The 15581-nt window shown below is 36.6% G+C and overlaps 1 protein-coding gene across 3 annotated transcripts in view; it reads right to left on the bottom strand.

Annotated features, from left to right (window-relative positions):
• The window catches only part of PLCH2 (phospholipase C eta 2), a 1923638-nt gene that overhangs the window by 1486771 nt on the left and 421286 nt on the right, over window positions 1-15581 (bottom strand). For all 3 annotated transcript variants that reach the window (XM_044062990.1, XM_044062992.1, XM_044062991.1), the window contains exon 2: window positions 12925-13071. In XM_044062990.1, coding sequence (XP_043918925.1) covers window positions 12925-13071 — 147 coding nt within the window. The remainder of the gene's footprint in view (window positions 1-12924; window positions 13072-15581) is intronic.

Consider the following 15581-nt stretch of genomic DNA (forward strand, 5'->3'; position numbering starts at 1 on the left):
ACCTTCCAAACTTGGCATACACTTCTTGATGCCTGTAAAACCCATATGTTTGTACTTTTACAGATTTCCCCCTTCCATCAATTGCAAAGTTGTCTTCATCCCCACCACCAGCCATACATAGGAAAACACTGCTTTGGTGCTACCATTTTTCTTGGTTGCCACATTTCCTTGAAAGTCATGAACTCCAAAGATAGATTTTAACTAGCAAAGTAGTATCACTTTTAAGGACTTTTAAACAGAGCTATCAATACCCTTTACAGTGTGTGTGTGTTTTTTTTTTTTTGTACCAGGTGGCCATCATGTACCTTTCAAAAGGAGGGCACAATCTTTGATGCCTTCCTTAACAATACATTGCAGGAAACTTGTTATTTGTAAATTTGGAGAAAGAAAAGCAAAAGCTGACACCCCAATATGAAGTTCAGATTCATGTCAATGCATGTGCAACACCCAGTTTCATTAAAACCTTATAATGCTCACCAATAATGCAAAACTGAACTCACAAATTCAAATACTTTGGCAACAAAAAGGTTACCTTCCTCAGAAGAGGTGGGAAGGTTTGGCATTTCATCAGTCCTGTTACATATATCTGCTTACAGCACTCACCCATTTCCCTGCTAACTATGTCTCATTCGCACTAGCCTCAGCCTTTAGTAAGCTGTTGTCCTTTGACTTTTAAGCAAGTGTGAGTGCTGACTAAAAAAAACAAGGTAGGATTACAGGGAACTAAAGTATATGGAGAGCTAAATGAAATGGGGTGGAGCTATATCATGGCAGGATTACCCTTGAGCATGCTTACAGCTTTAGATATATAATTGGCCATATACCACTGCACATCCTAAGTAGCTGTCCTGCAACTCTAGGTTTATTATTTGGTCTACATGCCTGAGGTGTGCACACTGTGCCCTGATCTCTAACAAGGAGCCAGTTAAATAAATAATCTCCACACAGTTATTCTAAATTAACACAGTCTTCCAGCTGCTGTGTAATTATGTACATGCTCTGTTCTTCCAAATACACAAAGCCCAGCCACACTCCCGTCCCAGTCAGAAATAAAGTTTACATGCAATTCAGGCACATGGGGGGTTCTGTTTATACAAGTGAAGGCATTAAAGACACATGTTATGAATATGAAAATTGGTGGCAGTCCAGCCAGGGTAGAAATAAAACAAATAAATTCATCTAATATTTATTTATGTTTGTTAATCAGGTAATTGAGCTAGTGCAAGGAAAATGTTCAGTCAAAGCCTAGTTATCCCCCTGTTTTCATTTGCTCCCTATAATCCTATCTAGTTCTAGTACACAAATAGAAAAAAATAAATTCAAATGAGTTCAGATAAAGAAAGAATACATATACATCTACTGATAAAATCAATTTACTTGAGCATAGGTTACAACATAACATACAAAGTTTTCACACAACAAATTAGAAAACATCAACTGTATACATTACAAAAACATAGCAGTATATGATTATATTTGCACAGAGTTAAAGCATCACATATGTGAGGTAGTCACAGCACAGAGGTATCCTGATGTCAAGCAGGAAAGCTGAGCTAAAATACACAATGAAAACGAAAGGCATTAGCTTCTGACACAAATGATGTCTACAAAAGGTACCATCCAAAAATCAGTTGATACAAAATACAAATCTGAAAGATCTGAGGACATGGAACTTTTCATTACCTTGGCAAAGCTCTAGCTGAATGATGTGGGAATCCTCAAAACTGGCACTGGAGAGGGATATTCACCTGGAAGAAAAATGGATACACCCAGTATTTCCAGATGCAGCTCTGTGCATCAGGGACAATTTCCCTTAAGAGCACAAAGGGAATACATTCAGTCTGGGTTTGCATTTCTCTTCCCCCCCCAATAATACTCCCCACTGACACAGCTGTAGGGCTGAGTCCTCTTGTGTGTCCAATCCATGTCCTCTAGCATCCTTTCTGTGAAACCAGTGCTTCATGTCCCTGCTCCAAGTAGCTGACACACACACACACACACACACACACACACACACACACACACACACACACACACACACACACACACACACACACACACACACACACACACACCTGGGAAAGGCCGTCACAGATTTAGTAGCTATGCCCCCCTTCTGCCCAGACTATAAGGTAGTTACACTGCTACCAGACACCCCAAAGCCAACTATTCTAAGACTCTTACAAGGGTACCCAATTATACTGAGTGAAATTAATATTAATACAAATGGTAATGTTGAACAAACAGTCAGGTTTTCAGGAGTGGCCACAGTATCACCAGTAGATGTAACTACTCTGAAAGGTTAAAATATTCCCTAAAGGACCAGCCACAATGAAAAGTTTAAATATATTTAATAATAAAATAACATGAAAATACTAAATATCTGTTTACAATAAACAGAGTTTCAATCACAGTAAATATTAAAAATAACACAGGTGGACAGGTTCACACAGTTACAGAAAAACAATACTTAACTAATCTCACTATATTTTCCTAACTGATCTAAAGAATTATTATTCCCTGGTTACTTACTAGAGCAATGCAAGATGAAGTAGGCTAGAGATCCTTCTTTGTCAGGTTATGAAACCAGAGTGCTCAGACTTCAGTCTCATCTAGTATTAAACATTATTTTGTGATGGATTACAGAATGACATGAAATACATCTAGTTATCTGGCTTCTGGTTTCCATGCACCCCACCCCCATTGCCAGATTTAGCACCTATGTGTCAATAATACACATGCATAGAGCCTTGCCAAGTTCTGCTGCAGTGCCTGGAAATCATAAAACAATGTCAAACCTCCACCCTTCCAGAGAAGCAATTAGTTCACCCCCAATGACAATGCAGGATGCTTCCTAGTATAGTGGACATTTTGTCTGTGACTGCACTGAGAACTGTAAGATACAATCTTTATTGCCTAAATTAAGTAATTTAATTTCTTACTATTTTCCAAAGTCAGGTGGATTGAGATTAACCTCTTGTCTTCCAGTATCCTGTTACAATATATACATTTCCACAGTTACAATAACACATGTACATTTTTTCCTCTGTCTAGCAGTAAACACTGTTGATACATTTTCAACACAAGCAATGTTACAAATACATTTTCAACACAAGCGTCTATACAAATCAGTTCGATATACAAATAACATACAATTCTTTATTAAATTCTAGCTAGCTGTGCTGGCATATGTTACTCACCCACTGCCCTACTTCTCCTGGCATAGCTGGCAATACCTCACATTGTCATACTATTCTTTGAATTTTAATGACTGAACTTGTAGAAGAATCTCCTTTGTCAAATGTGAAGTGACCTCTGAGCTGAATAATGCCACAGCCCCCTTTACAAGAGGGGAGGAGTGATTTTACTGAATGCCCTGTCAATCACCTGATGTTATTCAAAAACTGTTTTTAATAAAAAAACTTTGTTGACTGGACCTACAGCTCTGCTGATGAAGCAATAACATATTTTCCCTACTAATATAACTACTCACATAGATATACATACACACACACACACACACACACACACACACACACACACACACACACACACACACACTTCAATATTTAAGTATTTTTCCAACTGTACATGTGGGATTGAAGAAGGAACAGGCAAGGTATAACTCTATTTCAGCTGGACTGACAATCACACTACCAAAGCTCCTGTAAATCTATCTTTGACGGGTACAGAATTGACCTTTATAAGTGGTATGTGGGTAATGCTACAGATATAATCATATAATCTTATTTGCACAAAGTGTCTTACCGAACCAAGTGGTAAAGCATTACAAGGATAAACAAAGTTATACAACACACTCTAGAAGCCAAGTGGCACAGTACTATAATAAAAATATTAGTTATATAATGTATACTACATAAACAGCATTAAACTTTGGCTAAATGAAGACAGTTGCAACACATTTCAGTTCTGCTTTTGTTTATAAGGAAAGTTTGACTGAGTTTTGGCAAGCTGTTTTCAGCTGAGGCCTGCCATGAAAAGATCCCCATATATGACAAGCAATAGTTTAACAGGATATTACAAATGAATAAAAACAGGTCTATACAACTTGCAGTGATCAAATGTGTATTAACTAAGACACTGACCATTTCCAGTCTACAGCCTTATAAGTGAAATGACTTAAGAATTTCCAGGGAAAAATGAACAGGGGGATATTGATTTTATACATTGTATACTATTGGTATAATAGTGGCTACTATAAATGTACATGACATATCTAGAAGGACAGTAAAATGTAGTTATTCAGAACACAAATACAAGGACAGAGAAGTTCTATGTAGGTAATTAATATGGAAGAAAAGGTACATTAGCAGCAAAATGGTGGGCATGGTTAATACAGAGAAACTTTTATATAGATTTAGATGATCATATCAATACAGTTATTGAAGGATGTGAAGAGTTTCAGATGAGAACAAAGATATAAATACTAGATGGGTAATAATAAGGTAATAAAGTGTTGCATGATAAAAAGAGATGTAAGAACAAGTAGGTTACAGATGTTGGTAGGTGTTGGTGGTAGAAGTGCTGGTCAGATGGCGTTACAGAAATGAAAGATACCGAATGTAAACAGTAAACTAATGCACCGAGGGAGGAGGAAGTGATGAGAAGGAATGGTGGTGAATGAATTCAGATTAGGATAATGATGGAGTCTGTAAGGATGCCGATTCAAGGAAGTAAAGACTGTATGTGATAAAGACTTAAATGCATGAGATACAGTTTTCAGACTGGGTAAGACTGCCATATCATATTCTTTGACTATAAAGTTAAGTCAAGGAATACTGCCACAACTATAAACTTAAACCAAGGAATACCAGGACAGAGACAGCTATCCTATAAATAGAGCTATAGTTGAGTTTCAAAGGAGCTTCCATTTTGCATTGTTTTAAGTGATTAAGAGATGCAATTCCAAATCTTGGGAATATTTTAATCTAGGGTCTCACCCTCCCTATTGTAGGACTGGTGACTATGAGTAGCAGGGTCTAAAGCTGAGTAACACTGTATAGAACTGGACATTTTTCAAGTTAGTAGATGAGTTTGTGCACTGCAGTATGTTGGGTTACAGATGAGCAGTGTGGGAGTTCTAAACAGTTAAGTTCCTTGAGAGCAAGGCAGTGGTATGTTCTACTGAGATGGTTAGCAGTGAATTTAGATAGCAGTGTAATTTGAAATGATGGGGACAGCATAAAGAAGACATTGCAGTAGGAGAGCTTTGGCAATACATTTTCTCGCTGTATTAGTCAAGTAAGTTTTAATTCTGCATAGAGAGCCTAGTTTTTGACATTTCTTTTACTGATTGCAGTATATGGAGGTTGAATTTCTGGTGGTCATCTATAATCCATCCATCCATTCTTCCATCTACAACCTCTTTTCCCATCTTTGGACATGGGTCAGTAACAATCATCTAGGGCCAAGGTTTACACCACTGGTTGGCCAGCCCTGCCTCCAAGGACCATCTATATTGATACCTAGTAATGTTGTCTAGTTCACCTGTACAGTTTGGGAATTATTCTCAGTGGTTAAGTTGAATGATGCCTTTTGGGTTGAAAACAGTGAAGGGCCTCAAGATGATAGTTTTGGGGGTATTTAGAAAAGCTGTGAGTTATTTAGACTTGCTTCAATACAGGAAAGGATTGTTGTACAAGGTCCTAGAATCTGAGTGTTTTTACTGAATAAATCAAAGTGGAATCATCAATATATTGAACTACTGCAGCATGCTTTGCTGTTGTTTGGAAGTCATTGATGAAGATGCTGAAAAGGAGGTGCCCTAGTATAGGTCTTTGTGGTACAGCAGGTCTTACAAGGAGGAAAGCGGATAATTCATTTTGAGCTCTAGTTAAGTTATGAAACTAATGGAAGGGAGTGTTAGAAAGTCCTCTCTAGAGAGAGTTTATGTAGGATTTTTTTGGTGGGACACTCTGTCAAAGGCTTCAAACACATTTAATGCTCTGTATTGACAATGGTGAGTGAAATTAGTAGAGCAGTGGATGACTATGGTAGGGTTGAAAGCCATGTTGTGCACAGATGAGGAGCTGCTTTTCTAGTGACCAGTTAGGAAATGGTATTTTTATGCATTTCCCTAGATAAGGGAGATAATACAGCTATTGAAATACAATTTGATAGACATGAGGACATGCCACCTTTGTGGACTGGGTATACTAACATTTGTTTGAGGGGAATGGAAATTTCAGCACTGGATCTGTTAAGCATATTCATTATATTACCACTACTTAACATCATAAAGATGCATAGAAAGAACACATAGTTCAACCAATGTATCACTTTATCCAAGTCTATAATGAAATGATGCCTGCATACAAATCTAATTTAGCTTAATAGACACCTTCTACTGTTGAGCAGGGCAAGATGGCTCTGTGCTTCAGGACCTAGCTCTTGTGTCTCAAAAAGGCGGCGGTGTTAATCAATACATATATTTTGTTAGATGAGGTTCTATCAAGTTGCTTTGACAGTTTGGAGCTAAAATACTTTAAAATGAGCAAGTTATGCAGCACATGTAAATAACTCAACAATGCAAAGCAGAAAACACCACTGGCATTTATAACAGTAAAGACCCGAGTTCACAGACATGATTCAATGAGAGAAAATATATTTGTAGTCTGTGGAGTACATCAAACCAAGAGCTCAGAAGCTAAGTATAGGTGGTGGGGACATGCAGTACAGATGGCCAGAGTTTGGAGGGCTTGGTGAGAGATGGGAATATACTAAACTAAGGACTTAAAATGGAAGAGGACGACATTTTATTTGGTACAGTTATTATATAAGGTGAAACCTTAAACTTTTCAATACAAGATTATCTATGAAGAATATGATTAAAGATTGACAGAGAGGAGAAGGAATGAGCTGCTAAAATTTAAAAAAATGTGAACATTTGTCTATGAAATTCTGCATATACTCTTTCAAAATTCTATTAAAAGTGTGAGAGTCTAAGTCGACAACCATACAAAAAATAAAGAAAACAAACTTTTGTAATTGTAGTATGTCATTTGATATCTGTACCTTGCGACTCTGTGTGCTTCACCAGAAGAGATATATGATTAGATTTGGAAGGTCCATCCTCGCCATTAAATAAAATAAGAAAAAAAGACAAACAGGGAGAACTAGAACATAGGTGCTGCACATTCCACTCACACCGTCTCACACCTCTCACTCTCTCACAACCTTCCACTCATACCTCTCTCTGTCTCGCTCTTTCACAAAACAGACTATATGCACATACATGTATTATATGGATTGCTTAAAAAAACAGTGCATTCCTCTGAATGTTGAAAACCCCACATGGTTTTCAGTTTCCTAGCAACAAGGACAGGATCTTGTTTTATACTCTTGCTGAAGTAAGAAAACAGCCTGCAACAATGTATAAACAAAAAAAAACAAACAAACAAAAAAATAGAATATAAGTAATAACTGGGATTTCAAATATGCCCCTACTTGTACTGTTGAATATGCAGATTGACCACTTGATATTTATGTTTGGGATTTATGTAACATTTGGCAGCCCAGACTGCATAAAATCACCTTTAAATACAGTGCCTAAGGGTTATATTCTATGAGAAGCAAATGCTATCCTGTTTTGAAATTCAGTAATAATCTATTAGTCTGACCTTTTACAATGGCAAACATAGCAGGTTTCCCTCAGTTCACAGAAGTATATGCACTCTGCATCAGCACTACATTACTACCTCACCGAGGTGATAAACCATTTTTTTTTGGCTAAAGTTAATTTTTCTTTGTTTTCTGTTTACTAAAGAAAGTTATAAACAAACATCAATGTTTAATAGTGTGTGTGTGTGTGTGTGTGTGTGTGTGTGTGTGTGTGTGTGTGTGTGTGTGTGTGTGTGTGTGTTTCAGGAGGAACTAATAATCATAAACCCTAACCAATTCACAATGCCACTATATTTTCTCTTAGCTACTATAGTTAGAAAATCTTCCTGTGTATCGATAGTAACTAAAACACAGGATTGTGTATCTAACTTCACACCCTTACTTACTGTCCCTCAGGCTTTGGAGTTTCTCCCACTGAAGTCTTATGCTGGAAACAAGCCATGAGAAAAAACATGTTAAAACAATTTGTATTATTCTGAGTGTTGTCAACTTTTATTCACTACACATTCTATGATATTTGCATTCTATAATATTTCTTTTATAAGCACGTCTATTGAATTAAAAGAAACAATCACTTGTTACATAAGTGAACTTTCATTTATATAAAAGTAATCAAACCATATTAACAAGTTCACATTCACAGATATTATAGGACATCTAACAATACATGTGATGCATAGTCTAAGCAACATTACATAAATTATTTAGTTCCTGCCTTTTTTCAAACCTCATCCCTCCTCCAAAACATTTTTCTGCAGGTATTGTTCCCACAATTTCCATTTTTAATGTAATTTCCTCCTACCCTTTTCTAAAGATCCTACTTCCTTTTCTTTTTTCTATGTTACAATATTCACTACTTAAAGTATATTTGGTTTACATTTTGAATTCCATTTTCTAGCAATTGTTTTTTTTTTTTTGTCTACCCCCAAAATTAAACTTAACAAGGCCTTATAGTGTCCAGGCAATTCAGATTATGTATCCCAGCCTTAAAATAATTTCCTTGGTTATACTCATCTGCTCACCTAGTATTCATAGGTTCGTACTAGGCTAACTACACTTGTGGGGCATTTCAAGCCTAGCCAAATACCCCATGTGGGAATCAAACCCTGCACCTTGTGTCTGTAAGGTAAACACCTTAACCATTATGCCATCCTCCAACCCAATGTTCTGTGTGGGGAATTTTTAAAGGTTGTCAACTCATTATACTACCAAAACATATGTTCCTTGTTATCACTTTCTCCCCCATCACAACTCCAACATTTGCCATCTACTTTTGGAAAAAAATCTTTGGAGTCTGCCTGGGGTATAAAAGTATCTATGCAAACACATCCAGACAAAAATCCTGCACCTTCTAGAATTTGTTGCATATTTGGAAGTCATACATATGTCTTCCTATTGTTTCTGTGTGAATTGCATATCTAATCTCTCTTCAGAGACTTTTCTGACCTCTTCCGATTGATTCCTATAGCTATCGTGCAATATTTTATATGCCCTACTAATAATCCTATTTTCAACAACAGCTTTTGTTTTAGATTCAGTTAAACCCTCAATCAGTGTAGGTCTTTCATTTAGGATTCCCTTACCCATTTCTTTGTCTATATTCTGATATCAATCCCTGATAGAAAAGACAGTCACTAGCTTGCAATCCAAATGTTTTCTTGGCCTATTCCCATTCTGTTACCTTTTCTTCTCTAATTATTTGTTCTCAATATTGTGGTTCCTTTGCTAGCTTCTTCCAGTAAATTTCAGCCACCTTGTCTATTCTTTGCACCCCTAATTAGAGTCATATCTATTGACAGACTCTCCTTTCTCCACTCCACTGCAGTGTTGGCTTAGTTATTAGTATACTTTCTGCTACTTTATAAATATAGTATTCTGTATGACTGCTGCTGTCTTTAAGGATCTGCATCCAAAATGTTTTTCTTTCCTTATTTCTTGAATTACCTCCCTGGTTCATCATTATCCCATTTCATTTGAATTGTACCTTTCTGCTTATGTATAAGAGCCTTAACTGTGCATCTCTGAAATATATCTTCAAAGAAGGCAATCCTATGCCTCCTTGACCTGTTGGCAGGATCAGGTTATCCCCTCTTGACTCTTTCCCTTTTCCCATCCCAAATACAATTCTTCAACTCTTTATTAATTTCTGTCCACAAAACCTCCTCTGGTTGATAAAAAATATGCCTCACCTGTGTATATAACTAAATGGACAAAAAATAGCTTTTTCTGTATTGCAATACATATCCATAGGCAAGAGCTTTCTTCCTTAGCTGTCATAACTAAATCCTTTTTAATCCATACCCCTAAATATTTCATGTTATCCAGTCCCCATAAATATGGATACTGCTGGACCAATTTCCTTGAAAATTGCACCTGAAAATCAGTTCCTTGAAAAATAGTACCAGTACTCAATCAGCTTGTACAGAATAGTACCAGTACTCAATCAGCCTGTACAGTAGTGCACTGTTACTACAGCAAAGCTATACAGTACATAACTCAGGGTAAAGCATTCTGACACAAGCAAGTATTAATTCAGTAATATAGTAATGTGCTAGAAGGACTACTACTTCCAAGCTATACCCTAATATATCACGGTAAAAACATTCTTACATAAACAGATATTGTCTCAATAAATGTCTATAGTGCATCTCAATTATTCAACAAAACTATGTTTTTTGCATGAAAAATATAAAGCATTTTAGAAAACAAAAAAGAATACAGGCAAGCAGTAATGTTGGTAGTAACTGACCTTAGTTACAGAAGTGAGCATGCAGTCTCCTGTAACAGTGTGAAAGGACCAAATGGAAGAAAAATACTGGATAGGGAAGCTACTATGATTTTGTTTAAATATATCCTAAATTGCAGATAAGGGAGGTTGCCGTAATTGTTAAGGCAGTTACCTTACAGACACAAGGTTTGATTCTCAAATGGGGCAATTGGCTAGGCTTAAAATGGCCCACAAGGGCAGTTAGCCTAGTACTAACCTATGAACCTATAATACTTTATGTGTATTTATTGGCATATAAATAAAAACTTAGACAGATACCATATAATGTGACTCCAAGAAGCCTTATTTTGCCCAATTTAAATGAAATCTGGATGACTGGATGGGTAAGTGTAAATTGACACCAGGGGCTCCACCTATGTCTCTCTTGGACAGGGGTGATAGGTGGGGATTGTGGAAATAAGGGCAAAACATGGCTAGGCCTGTACGCACCCTAGGATCATAAGCCTAGTAACCTCCTATGATCCTATATGCAATAATACATATAACATAAATAAGATGCATGCAGATTCTCAATAAAAGCACTGCTGTAGGCTCCCCATTTCCAGTTAGAGGTGGATTAATCCCACCCCCAATGAAGAAAGAATTATCTTTATTTGGGGATTTTTCAAATTCTGTTGCATTTTATAAGAAAATAATTATAAGTTTCGCATTGCATGCATTTCATTTTTTACACTATCACATGTCAAGCCAAAAAATTACATGTACTTAATGACTGATATTATATATTATTCCACATTCAAATTGCTCCACTAACTGGAATCGCATAGTACATCTTAATTCCTTCAATATCCTTTTGAGGAGCCAAGCTGCTCTTTTAAAACTTTTTAAATGAATTCACCCTAAAGGTCATGCACCTGAATCTTTTAATCTATTTTAAATTTGTTTAGCAGTGCACTGATAACTGACCATTTGCATGTACTGTCCAGGTGTAATGACGTCTTGAGATGAATGTTGTCAGTTTTAGTACCATTCAGCTATCTTTCTTGATTGTAATTATAATTTGAAAGATTAATATAACATGTCTTCTGTATCTTCTATATGACAGGGAAGACTGATTTAAGTTGTTTGCTCTATCCATAGCATTCCAGTCCTTCTCTTCCCTTCTTAGAATATGCCTGCTGAACCTTTATTACATTTCTAACATTTTATTTCTTTACTATGTGGGCATTAAAGGTGACTGCCTTACTGCATCTGATGTCTTTGTAGCTCTGTATACAGATTGGCACTAATGCATCTATAATGTTTTGGAACTTTACTAACTTGCACATCAATTAAAATGTGCACTCACTACACACAAGTTATAGTCACTCCTTGTACTTGTTCTGACATTGCATGAGCAACAGAACACCGCTTTTGTTAACATAACTTATTTTGAACATAAGCATAAATAGCAACTTTGATACTTCTTTTGAAAAAAAAATAGAAACACACATTTAAACAAAGCTGAAAATCACACCAATGGGATCATGCTTACAAATGCTAAGCCAATCAGCAAGAACAAAGCACAATTGCTTATTAATATTAATTGTTTAAAGGAAAAGCTCAGACCCAAGCATAGATTCATGCGTCAACAGTTTCATCCAGTAAGTGATAAGAAGGCTCACACTAACTGTAATGATTTAAAATAGTGGAAATCATGGCTGTCTCCTGTTCTAGCTTTATGTTTTCAGTTAACATTTAGCAGACTCTTTTATAAGCATCTAAAATAAACTTGAAAAGTATTCACAACAATTACTGTTCATCTTTAGTTCAGATTTCTGTCAGTGTACAGGCCAGTGGAGAACTCTGTGACACAATGTCTTCTACTCAGGAAAAGGAATCATTTTATTCAGAAAGAGAGCCATGTATTCACACCACATCTTTCCTGCAGTTCACTTATTCCATTTATTTTATAATTAATCAAGTTTTACTCCACTTGAGATGGACACTCTGCAAAACGCAACATAATCTAAGCCAGTAGCCTTACATGTTTACATAACTAAAGAATAAATCCTGTATTTATTATATGCAAAACTAGTGAATGGAATATTGAGGCCATTTTGTCCTTAGCTGAGAAATAATTTCAGACATTTTGTTAATGTTGTCATAGTATAACCCATGTTGCATACTGAAAAGATTAACCAGAAATAAAACATGAACATTTAAGTAAGCACTGCCTCTTAAATCTATTACAATCACTTCATCTATTTTATGATAATGCAACCAGAGGCCTAGAGTTGTAGTGCACAGCTGTTCTTAGCTGATACAAAAATAAAAATGAACATTTAAGGATTCTGAACAAGTGCGCATAGTATTCTGGCATAAAAAACAATTCACGGGAAAACTACTTGATATAAAACTAGCTCTAGTGGCATTCAAACTAAGGAATTACAGTCTAATAATTTCAGAAGCCACTAGATACATTTACTAGACTTGCAGATCTGAAAATCACAATTTGCCAATTCTTTGATGGCTCCAGCATGAATGAATATACACCAAAGCAAAGTTCCTCTTACTTTTAGCTTTTTCACTCTTCCTGGAAGGTCTCCAGCGAATACAAAACTTGTGCTCATCCAGGTAGTAGAAGCGGACTAGTCCCCTGGAACTCCCACGCAGTTTCACCATTTGTGTTCCTGCCTGCATTGCCTTCATACACCTCTCCACTAGAAAGGAAAGACAAAAAAAGAAAAAAAAGCATGAAACGCTTAGAAGTTAGCATTAGCCATAGGCCAGTGCATCTACTAGTATTTAATGATGACTACCTCTCTTTTACTTCCAAGTTTTCTTCACCTAGCCCCCTTCCCCACTGTTGATGTTTGTTAGTCTAGCTTAACATCTGAATATCAAGAAAACTCAGCCCAGCAAAACTGCAAAAATATGACAATGTTGATAAGTATTACTTCTCATTTGTTTTAATTAATAAAAAAAAATATTAACCTACAACCTAGTTAGCCAGTGAGAGAGTAGCATTTAACATAGCCAGTGCCACTTCTGTAAAGCATTGGCATTTCAAGAGCTAGTGCCACTTTTGTAAAGCATTGCCGTTTTAAGGGTCTAATTATCCAATAATGCACTGTATCTGGAGCCTAGTTTCATTGTATTTTTGATGTCTGAACTAACTATTAACATGATTTTTGCAGATCTGCCATTATGGCGAATAAAAGTTACCAGTTTGATAAAACTGCTGATGTATGCTGGTATTTATGAAACTCCTATACAGTAGAGAGTCGATTATCTGAACTAATTGGGACCAAGGGCAGTTTGGATAATCAAACTGTTTGGATATTGAAACACACATTGAACTGGATAAAAAAAACTTCTCAAATCTTGTTTTCCTCCACGCAGGGAATACACTTTTCAATCATTCATCAAGTCCAGTGGACAATGAAGAATATTTTTCACACACAAGCACGCTACAAGTTAAAAAAATATGCACAAGTTAATACATATAACGTTTACATATTCAGACTTTATGATTTTTTCCTAACCAAAAAGTTTTGGAAGACTGGGTTTGGATAATTGATCTTCCAGATAATCGATGTTAGGATAATTGACTCTCTACTGTACAAGATTACTGGGTAAACATCATGAAATCGTGTCAAGACTCTGATCTGCTTCAATAATTAAAAATGAAAAAAAAAAAAAAAAAAACATTTCAGCCAACAATCCAAGTAGTATTAACCAACCACGGAGTAAACAATTTTACCACAAACAAGTCCTTTTACCTCACAAAGTAGTCCTTTTACCAAGTTTAAGTTGCTCATTCCAGGAAAACCAAATTTAACCCACCTGAGCCATTTGATTTCTCAAAGCCATTTATTTGGCGTCCATAGTTACTTAAGGAATCAGGAGAAATCCAGGTAAACACTTTTTATATTCAATGAGCAGAGAAGTGCAAGCAACATGCAGTTTCTTATTGTTATTCTCAGAGGGCCAAAGCAGTAGCATAGCAACTGCCCTGGGTGCAAAGTGTTGCGGGGGGTGATCACCGGATCCAGATCTCTCTTTAATGTAATGCTGGCTAGTGCTCTGTGCATGGTCTAAACTGTAGCATCTACTTGCCACATTGTAAGCAGGCTGCCACAGTTTAAAACTAAAGAAAAGAAGATTTCTCTTTTTTGTACAATGTATAAACTGTAGCAACTGCTTACTACATATACAGTTTAAAAGAAGAAATTTTTTTTTTTCTTTAATAAAATGTGCACACGGAGGTGGGGTCAAGGAACAGAAAATGGACTTGAATAGCTAGAGCAGGAGGGAGGGAGGGAAACGTATGTATCTGGTCACCTGGTTGGTGTGTTACTGGAAGGAATGAACCTTTTTTTTTTTTTACTATTCAGTGGAAGAGGGAGAGAGGCGTGTAGCTGAATATAATCTGATTGCTACAATGTAGAAATTGGCTTAATATAGAAAAGTGTTCTTTTTTAATCATAGTAAAATGCTATTTATTTATTCATTCATTCTTTTTTTGATGTTCAGTGGAAGAGTTGGGGGCACTAATTTGACTGTAATAAGCTAATCACTACAACGCGTGATCAGTTTAATTCAGTGCCTTTTTTTTCTTTTAAATTAGTAAAATGTTTTTATTTATTTATGTTTTGCTCTTCAATGTTAAGAGCTGGGGGCACAGATCTAAGTGCAATAAGCTGATCACTACAATGTAGTAAGAGCTGGGGGCATGGATCTAAGTGCAATAGGCTGATCTCTACAATGTAGTAAGAGCTGAGGGCATGGATCAAAGTGCAATAAGGTGATCACTTGTTGTGTCTTTCAGCTTTTCCTGGTTAAGAGACACCACAGCGGAACTCCAGGTCCGCTAATGATTGGCAGTAGATTTTTACATCCTGAGTTGCCAGCCCTGCTGCACAACCTTCAACGAAGGTACGCCCATTCACGCATGTATCCATGCAGAAGACGCTCTAGCTGAGAATCGAACTGGACAGCATTTTACTGTGAGGCAACAACACTACCGCAGCACCACCGTGGATAATAAGGTGATCACTACAATGTGGTAATAGCTGGGTGGCACGGATCTAAGTGCAATAAGCTGATCACTACAATGTAGTAGGATCTGGGGGGCATGGATCTAAGTGCAATAAACTGATCACTACAATGTAGTAAGAGCTGGGGGCATGGATCTAAGCGCAATAAGCTGATCACTACAATGCAGTAA

The sequence above is a fragment of the Protopterus annectens genome, chromosome 2.part1, assembly GCF_019279795.1.
Source record: "Protopterus annectens isolate FY-2018-M chromosome 2.part1, PAN1.0, whole genome shotgun sequence".
NCBI lineage: Eukaryota > Metazoa > Chordata > Ceratodontiformes > Protopteridae > Protopterus > Protopterus annectens.